The 9438-nt window shown below is 56.9% G+C and overlaps 1 protein-coding gene across 1 annotated transcript; it reads right to left on the minus strand.

The window, feature by feature from the left end:
- Positions 1-757: 757 nt before the first annotated feature.
- On the minus strand, positions 758-7655 carry LOC307048427 (UPF0688 protein C1orf174 homolog; the record flags this gene model as incomplete). Its single annotated transcript, XM_079697508.1, has 4 exons — positions 758-1320; positions 1774-2262; positions 3015-3125; positions 7641-7655. 4 exons carry the CDS (start codon positions 7653-7655, stop codon positions 1207-1209), a joined length of 729 nt encoding a protein of 242 aa, XP_079553634.1. The 3' UTR covers positions 758-1206.
- Between the last annotated feature and the right edge of the window lie 1783 nt (positions 7656-9438).

The raw sequence follows: 9438 nt of genomic DNA on the forward strand, positions 1-9438 counted from the left end.
GTGGGAAACCTTACAGGGCACTTCAACTATATTTTGCCCCCAAATGATGTTATGTAAGAAACTTCCGTGGTTCACAGGACATTTTAGGGGAAGGGAAGTCTAACGGCTGTTGTAACTAAACCAGAAGTGTTTGCTAGCGCAGCAACAGTAGGACCGCTGCTCACTCGTGGAAACCCAGCACAGCCCTCCGGAACTGCAGGCAGCTCTCCTCCTGTGCCTGTCACCCGGGGACCAGGCTCCCTCTTGGATGCTCTCCTAGTCCCCGGCCTTGGTGTCCTCTGCCAGCAGCTGGTGACAGGAAGGGGCAGCAGACAAGCAGGCCCACATTCCTCTCCGGAGCCCACTGGCAAGAATGTGTCACCAGGCACTCCTTGAGACGGGGGGAGTGGCAGCGTAGCTCCGGCAGGGCAGCTGCACCAGGTAACGCTGCACCACGGAGGAGAGCGTGGCTTCGCTGGATGGTTGGTCCCCACAGCACACAGCGCGAGGAACGTGCCGAACACCTAGCATCTCAGAAATCCCCCGGCCTCAAGAGGGGGGCCGTGTCCCTTCCAGCTCACAGCCCTGCGCTCTCAGCTCTTAACGCTGGTTAACGGGTGCAAAGCTGAGCCAGCCTTGCACGTGTTAAGACAGGACGGGATCTGTTTTCTCCACTTGGCTGTCCAGCATTTTAGAAAGGAATACAGCTCTAGGGACATAAGCCTTCTTTAAAAATATTTTCAAAATATATTTTATTTCTTTTCCATATGGATTTTGCTGAATGTCCAAGGTACACATGAGCTTCATATACAGAAATAAAGGAGAGTTCTTTAAGAACTGGGATTGAATCAGTCACAAGAATGATCCAATTTTGACTATGGAAAATGAACGTGCACATTATCAAAGCTAAGCTTAAGAGTTTCCTTTATAGAGATATCTCGTTTACGAGAGAAGTTAGCTGGAACCACCACCACGTGGGTACAGATGGGAGAAAATGCATCCCTGCGGAAACAGTAGCTTTGCACGCAAAGGTCTTTCAGGTCATGTGCGCCAGTCTCCCCGCGGGTACATGGCGTTCTGCGCAGCTGACCTTTGTGGGTCAGTTCTGAATTCTGATTAGAAGCGTGGACTCTTGGAGACAGGTTTGGTGTAAGTGTCTAATGTGCTGAACTGGGAAGCGGTCAGCGGTACTGAACGTGCAGAGGGTCAGTGTGTGCGTCTCACCCTCTATGTTTCTGCACCGTCGGCGTCATCGTCGTCGTCGTCTTTGGCTCTGAAATGCATTTTCCTGAATTCGCGTCTGCTCATCGAAGGGCAGGATGACGATGCTGGCGGGAGGTCCTTGGAAGGAAGAGAACACCTGCTTCAGGCACGGGTTGCCCAGCACGAGCACCCGTCTCCAGGCTCTGGTCCCCCCCCATCATGGGAGCGTGCTCCCCACCGGCGTGATGGAGGGAGAGAGGAAAGACTCTGGGTTAAAGGCAAAAGCAAGCCCGGCAAATGCGGGGGAACTGCCGAGAGAGCCACAAACCACGGCCACGACTTCACACCCCGCAGCAGGGACCAGACTCACGTCGGCCAGCCGGCCCACACCCGCGCTCGCTATGGCAACCGTTCTCAGCTCCGTGCGGGGGATGCCCCACATCAGCACCCGTTTTGTTCTCTCCTCCCGCGTTAGAGCTCTTACTGTGTTTGATCTGCATCGGGCGGCACTCACACGTGTGAACTGGGGCTGTGACCAGGCGTGCAGTCTGCTGGGGGCTGCCTGCCCAGGGGAGAGGCCACAGGCCTTACCTGCATGAGCTCGACGTTTCCGAAGAAGCGGCTCACTGGCATCGGCTGGTTGCTGTCGTCGTCGAGAAGGACGCTGTCGTCCATCTGCAGTGGAGGCGTGTGGCTCTGCCCCAGGTCCGCCGCCGCCCCGTCCCTCTCGGGGCGGCCGCCGTCCGACTCTCCTCCCGCAGGGGCCCCGCGTCTCGGTGGGGGCGGCCTGTCCTCAGTCTCTACCGGGCAGGCGTCACTCATGGCTCCACAGTGCCCCCGGGGGAGTCCTGCGGTCCCCTGAGGAGCGGAGCTGCTGGCTTCCTTTCCCGGAAGCCTGGCCCTGTCCTCGGCCGGTGCCAGAGGCTCGCGTTGATCCGGGGTCTCGGGGGTCGCTGTGGGCGCAGCAGTGCTGTCACTCTGGGGGATGGGTTTCTGGAATTCTGACTTCACAAGATGACCTTTGTCGTACTTGAACTTCTTGGTCGTTCGCCTGTCGGTGGCTTTGTGTGATGAGGAAGGCTGTCAGGAGAGAAAATGCAAGGGAAGACCAGACACGCTGAAGGTTACGAAGCAGATGGCAAATAATTAACAAGCCTCAACCCCAGGGGCGGGCAGTCCTGCTCACAGCAAACGACGTCACTGCTGGAGCCACAACTTACAGGACAGGGTCCTTTCATTGTCTGCCGCCAAAGGGGCGGAGTCCAGACTGACGCTGTCCCCCGAGGGGTGCCCTGACATGTAAAATGATGACCCCAGACCCAGCTTCCATTCGTTTCTGCTGGGCCGTGAGCTCTGGCGAGGCAGGACTCTGTTCCGCGGCAGGAGCAGGCGCTCAGCAGGGCCGTGAACTTGACTCAGCGCAGCTCTAACAAGTGGCACCCCAGGAGGGAAACCAGGCCAGTTGCTGCTGTGAAACCAAGTCTAGCCAGACCGCCAGGCTGCGGCTCAAGGGAGCAGCTCTGGAAACTGGGACCACCGGGCCACCATGGCTGCGTGCCCCTGGCTGCAGACACAGGGTCCCCTGCCTCCCCACCTGCCCTTCGGGGTGAGCAGCATGGCCTGTGCCAGCGTCGCTCAGGCTGCCCAGCAGAGGCCGCTGAGCTCTCGGTGGGTGGGGAGCATGTGCACCAAGGGCAGGGCCTCCTCTGATGGTGACAGCGCCGTGACCTTGCCTCTGGTCTGTTCGCCACACTCAAGGCTTTCTAACGTGACATGTTTCGTGGAAAGGCGGACACTCAGTCCAGTCCTGTCTCTGAGCGGCTGAGGCTCACCTGACATGCCGTCCGGGCAGACGTGGCGACGCGGGCTTCCTGGGCCGAGGCCGATGTGGCCAAGTAGCTCCGGGCTCGGAGGCGCGCCGAGGACCGCACTCCACCTGCCAGCTGGGCCAGACCAGAGGCTGGTCAGACACCCCGAAGATGGCCCTCCCACCCCCATGTTTTTATCAACCATGGAAAGACAGACACCGTGGCCTCTTTTTTTTTTTTTTTTGGCTGTGCCGTGTGGCTTGTGGGATCTTAGTTCCCCAACCAGGGGTTGAACCCAGGCCCTCACAGTGACAGCGCCGAGTCCTAACCACTGAACCGCCAGGGACTCCCGACGCCGTGGCCTGAATGTGCGCATCTGCACAAAGCTGGGTGGAAGGTGCTGGTCCCCCACTTCCGTGATCCGGGAAGCTTGCCTACTCTGTCCCTACCGCCCATGTGTTTAGAACCTCCGTTTGTGAGAGAACAGATGTTCAGTTGACTTCAGGTGTTTAGAATAAGCAGCCTGTATCCTTGCTCAGAAGCTTCTTGATAGAAGGTGAAAAAGCAAAAGCGCCCCCACCACGCGCAAACCCTCTCTTTGAAATCACAGGGGAGCCAGGCCTAATCCCATCAGCTTCAAGGAGCTCTAGCTGCTGTGGGACAGGCTGCAACACTAACAAACCGCCGCTGCCATCTCACGTGGAACGCAAAGGCAAGTCTTCTAGTGGCAAGAAAGGGATTAATTAAAACAATGAAACTGACAATCATTTTATTTAGGAATAATTTTAGGTTTTCAGAAAAGCAGCAGAGATGGGAAGGGAGTTCCTGCCCGTGCCTCCCTCAGCTTCCCGGCAGCCAACAACCTGGTGCATCTGTCAAAACTAAGCTCAGCACTGATGCGACAATTCACGAAACTGGGGCTGCATTTGCATTTCACCTCTCTACTGACTGCTCTCTCTGTTCCAGAATGGGGAGCACAGACACTTAGAAAATAACACATTAAAGTGCAAGGGAGAGCTCGAAAGTAAGAGAGGTGGGGCATAGTGAGGAGGGCAAGCTTGACAGCGCTGTCCCAGCGGCCGAGACCTGGGGGACGAGGACGGGGCCGGATGGGGGGCAGCATGCCCGAAAGTGGAGAAAAGAGATCAGGAAGCACACAAGCTAGTTTAGAAACCTTTACAGCAGCATCTCATCCAGAGGCCCTTGGAGGAGGGCAGGTCACCGAGGCTCCGAGGCGCGTGACAGCTTGCGGAGGACACTTAAAGGGAAGGGGAAGGCAGCTTCCACAGCGAGAACAAGGCACTCCAAGCCAGGCAGGACCCGCTGATGTGGACGCCCCGGGGCTGGGCTTTGCTCAAAGAGCCCAGGCAGCAGTGTGGCTGGTCATACCCAAGGAAGTAAGCCTAAGAGGTTACAGAATATCTCCTGTGGGGACGGCACTGCACCACCCAGTCTCCCTGGAGCTCCAGCGCTGCCATAGTTGGGAACAGACATTCTCAGCCCCAGAAAGCCGCTGACTATCCTCTCCTTCCTGTTACAGTCCAACTCCAAACGTTTTGATGCCGGGTCGTGCCAGGCTCCCTCAGGGGGGACTGGCGCTCGTGACAGCGGCCACCATCCCTGAGTGTCAACACACAGGCGCTGTGCTCGTGCCGAGCGGCTTTAAAAGGAGCAGCACCCCACTGCAGATGGGGACGACTCGGGAGGGGACCCTGCCAAGGTCACACAAAGTGATGTCTGGCTTCAGAGCCCCTCCCCCTGCTCTGTCACCAGAGCCACCCGCATGAAAGCCTTGGCTGCTTGCAGAGGGACTGAGCAGAGAACCTGCCGTCCGGCTCTGGGGCTGTGTGCCGTGCAGGCCCTCTGCTGGCAGCAGGGCACTTCTAGATGCTTTGTACTGTAGTCCTTGAAATCTCGGGGTGCAACAGCTCCTCGGGTGGGCTTGTCACCTCTCAGCTTTCCAGACCCCTCTGCAGAGGTAAAGTCGGTGAGGGTCTGGCTGAGGCCCAGGATGTGGTTACAGGCACCTGAGCAGGCCACCTGCCATCCTCACTAGATTTGCAAGAGTCAACTCCAGTGGCGTTGTGGCTTTAGTTTAATCGTGGGTAAAACTACCTCTAAGGCCCTTGCTCCAAAATGTCAAAAATCAATTACATTTTTTTCTAACTTGGAGAACCGTTGCCCTTCAGTTAGGCAAACTGGTTGCTTCCACGTAAACAATCCCTAAATGAAAACGTCCCCATCAAAAGACTCAAAGGGCTGGAAGAGATCAACAAAACAGCAAGAGGTGCTCCACTAACCCTCCCCCAGTGCAACTGGTGAAGAGTATTAAAAACAACCGTTGAAAACCTTTGCAAATGGTCCTATAAGCAAAGAGCAAAAGGAAGAAACAGTTATTCTGGTGTCCCACCTCCAAGCGGCCAAGGTCAGCACACAGGACACCCTCTCCCCGCTCCCAGGCAGAGGGCTGTCTTCCCAGGGGAGCAGGATGGCAGCACTGCTCATTCCGCCCTCACCCCACCTGCTGTGAGGCTAAGTCTCCAGCAAGCACGGCTGAGAGGAGGGGCTCCCTTCGGCCGAGGCCCCCCTCGTGGAACAGAGGTTCCTGCCTGGGCAGGGCACTGAGGAGACGGGGGCCCCATCCCCCTCACCCCTCCTAGTGAGGCAGTGGTCCCAAGGCCAGGAGAGGCAGGTCCGGGGGATCTCAGGCTGCTGCCCCCCTTCCCTCCCCTGAGCACTCAGCTCTGAGAGCAGGGGTGTCACACAGAGAAGCCTGTCACTGTCCCCAGCTGGGGAGCCCCGGCTCAGATTCTGCCTGGAGAAGAGGCAGGCATCGAAACAAAGGGCTCTTAATCTCTTCCAACTTCATTTACAACAGCGTGTGGAGAAGTTCATGCCTATGGGGTCCTCAAGAAGAGTGGAAGCTGTGTGATGAAAGGCAGATGGGAGAAGAGTCAAGATAAAGTGTAGGCGTATAGTCTTCAGGAGACGGCCAGGGAAAAACACAGCAGGAGGATCCCTCCTGGGGTCAGAACAAACATCAAACACTGATCTTAGAAACTATTCCTTCAAAGAAGCCAGAATGTGATTGGATTCCTTTGTAGAAAATTCATGCTCCAGGTCATCGCTGAAAACGACTGAGCGATCAGCTGGCAACTAGCGGAGTTTACGAGCTGGGTGTGGGGACTTCCCTGGTGGCACAGTGGTTAAGAATCCACCTGCCAATGCAGGGGACATGGGTTCGAGTCCGGGAATATCCCACGTGCCACGGAGCAACTAAGCCCGTGTGCCACAGGTACTGAGCCTGCGCTCTAGAGCCCACAAGCCACAACTACTGAGCCCGCGAGCCACAACTACTGAAGCCCATGTACCTAGAGCCCGTGCTCCGCAACAAGAGAAGCCACCGCAATGAGAAGCCCATGCACCGCAAAGAAGAGTAGCCCCCACTCGCCGCAACTAGAGAAAGCCCGCGCACAGCAACGAAGACCCAACGCAGCCAAAAAAAAAAAAAGAAAGAGCTGGGTGTGGTCAGAGAAAGAGGATGACAGCCCCCCTGAAACCAGTGAGACCCAGGTGACTGTGGGCACACCCAACACTGCCCCTGAGGAGCATCATCACAGCTTCAGCTGTGGGAAGGGAAACAGACTCTACTAGAATCCACCCCATCACTAAACAAATAAAAAGAACATTTAACAGTAAAAAGCCTCAGGGTGGGGGTGGGAGACCAGTACCCAGAGCTGCTACAATATATTATCTAACATGTCCAGTTTTCAACAAAAAATTATGAAACATGCAAAGAAACAGGAAAGCAGACCCATACACTAGAATAAAAGCAGGCAACAGAAACTGCCTGTGAGAGTGATCAGATGTTGGATTTATCAGAAAAGGACTTCAAAATAGCCATTATAAACGTGTTCAAGAACTAAGAGAGACCATGATCAAAGAAAGATTTGATGACATCACATCAAATAGAGATTATCAATAAAAAGATAGAAATTATAAAAAAGAACCAAATGGGGATTCAGGAGTTGAAAATCACAATAGCTGAAGTAAAAAATTCACTGGCAGGGGTAGGGGTGTGCTCAAGAGTAGATATGAACTGGCAGAAGAAAGAATAAGTGAACTTGAAGATAGATTGCTAGATTACACAAGCTGAAGAACAGAGAGAAATAAGAACGGAGAAGAATGAAGAGCGCCCCAGAGACATGGTGGAGACTATTAAGTGCGGCAACATACGTGTAATGGGAGTACCAGCAGAGGCACGCGAACCCCGGGCTGGGCAGCGTCAGGGCACCAGGGGTCCAGACCAGCTCCGGAGAGGGAGCCCCCCCCATCCCAGGACCTGATCTGGGAGCCCCCTTCCCAGGGGCGTGGCCTCGGAGCTCCCCTAGCCCGGGGGCGTGGTATGGGGGGGGTGCTCTTCCAAGGGCGTGGCCTGGGAGACCCCCTTCCCGCGGACGTGGTCGGAAAAGGGGGGGGTCCGCTTCCAAGTGCGTGACCTGGGAGCTCCCTTCCGGGGGTCGAGAGCCAGGCAGAAATCCCCCACCTCCGCCCGAGGCGTCCCGTGGCTCCCCCTCAGCTCCCAGAAAATTGGCGGCGGCACCCCGCACCGCGCCCGGCGCAGCTCCCGCCCGGCCTCCGGCCCCTCACCTTCCGGCTCCTCATGAGTGTGAGCGGCGCGTTGCCGCCCCCAGCCCCGCCGCCAAGCCCCAGCGCCGGGCCTAACGCTCTCCAGCAGAGAAGCGACCCGGCCGCCCTCGGCTCGCGCCGCGGCGTCTGACGTCACCAGAATGCTGGCCAATCACAGCCAGGCGTCTCCAGGCATGTGACCCAACAAAGTCGGCGTTTTACGTGCTGGCGCGTCGGACGGCAGTGTTGTGAGGAAAATCTCCCTTGCGGGCTCTCCGCCCGCCATGTTTGAGCGGGGCGGAGGCCATATTTATGAGGGTCGCCCCCCTTGGTGTCTCTGCGGCCGCCATGTTTAAGGGGGTCGGTGGCCATATTTAAGAGGGGCTCTTCCCTTGAAGGCTCTGCGGCCGCCATGTTTAGGCGGGGCGGCGGCCATGTTTATGAGGGACCCCTCCCTTGACGGCTCTGCGGCCGCCACGTTTAAGCGGGGCGGCGGCCATGTTCGTGAGGGGCTTCCGTTGCAGTCCCCGGCCACGCGCGTGGAGGCTGGCTGGGAGGGCCTGCGCGGCGTTTTCTTCCACCCCGGTCCGGCAGGCGATTTTCCCGGGCACCGGCCTTAGCTTCTGTGCCCCGGGAGCGATGCTGGAGGTCTGGAGGTGGTCGCGCGAGGCCGTTCCCCGCCCTGGCCGCACTGCCCGCCGATGCAGTGCTGGGTGGGCCGGGCCCGGGGCTGCACGGCGAACCCGGCCCGCGTGGGAAGGGACGGCGGCGTCTCCCGCCGCGAGCCCCGGGGGCGGCCGCCCTCGGGTGGATCCCCCGCGCTGGCCCGCACCTCGTCTCAGGCACGTGCGTCGGCGCCACGGGACCGAGGTCCATGGACGAGGCTAAAGCCCTCCCGGTGCTCGGGGCTCCGGGGCCAGGGCCGCAGGACCCTTTCGGGCCGGGGGACACCAGCCTCCGTGCCCGCGGTGGCCCTCCTCCCGGAACCACCCACTTTCTCATCAGGGACGACGCGCTCTTCACAAATAAACGACAGTGCTGTTTCCTTTTGTTATTACTTTTTTTTTTTTTTTTAGCAGATGAGAACATTTAAATCAGGCAGTTTTGTCAATTACTTTTTAAAATTAGTATAAAGGTTGAAATGTGTACCGCTCGAGGGTCCCTCCGCGCGTGGTTCCCTGGCAGAGGCGTGATTCACCGTCTCTTCCAAAGGCTTCATGGTCTCTGCTCTGACGGAATGATTCCCTCGAAGCCTGCAAATACAGCCTGGAAATACAGTCGATGCCTCTTTTCAGTGCATAAAAAATGTGGGTCCTTCAGGATCCCGCCAGAGCGCTATGCAGACTCTCCTCTCTAGACATGCGTCCTTAGGTAATTAGGGCTGCACGTGGGGTTTTGCTTTTGGCAGTGCGTGAAGACATGTGCAGTCCTAGGGTACACACGCACACACGGACACGTGCACACACGCACTGCACACAATTGCACACACGTGCACGTGCATACATGTGCATGCACAGGCAAACACCAGCGCAAGCTCACCTACCTGGCTATCCTATCCATCTTCCTTCCCAGTCCCATGCTTTTCACCGGGTTGTTCCCCATGGTACACACCTAAGGGAAAAGACAAATGTGGGCTGGCAGGAAATCCTTTTGAAGGGGAAACTAACATAATCACTTTCAGCTGTTAAGAAAAAAGCAAAGTGATATGGGTGTTAAATACCTAACCTGTCCCATTTTCGTTGAAGTCGGTTTCATAATGAGCTGGGTTTAGTGATTTTATTTTGGACTCCTGAAGAGCTCTGAGTTCTCAGTTCTCATT

Source organism: Hyperoodon ampullatus (assembly GCF_949752795.1).
Source record: "Hyperoodon ampullatus genome assembly, chromosome: 2".
In the NCBI taxonomy this organism is placed as follows: Eukaryota; Metazoa; Chordata; class Mammalia; order Artiodactyla; family Ziphiidae; genus Hyperoodon; species Hyperoodon ampullatus.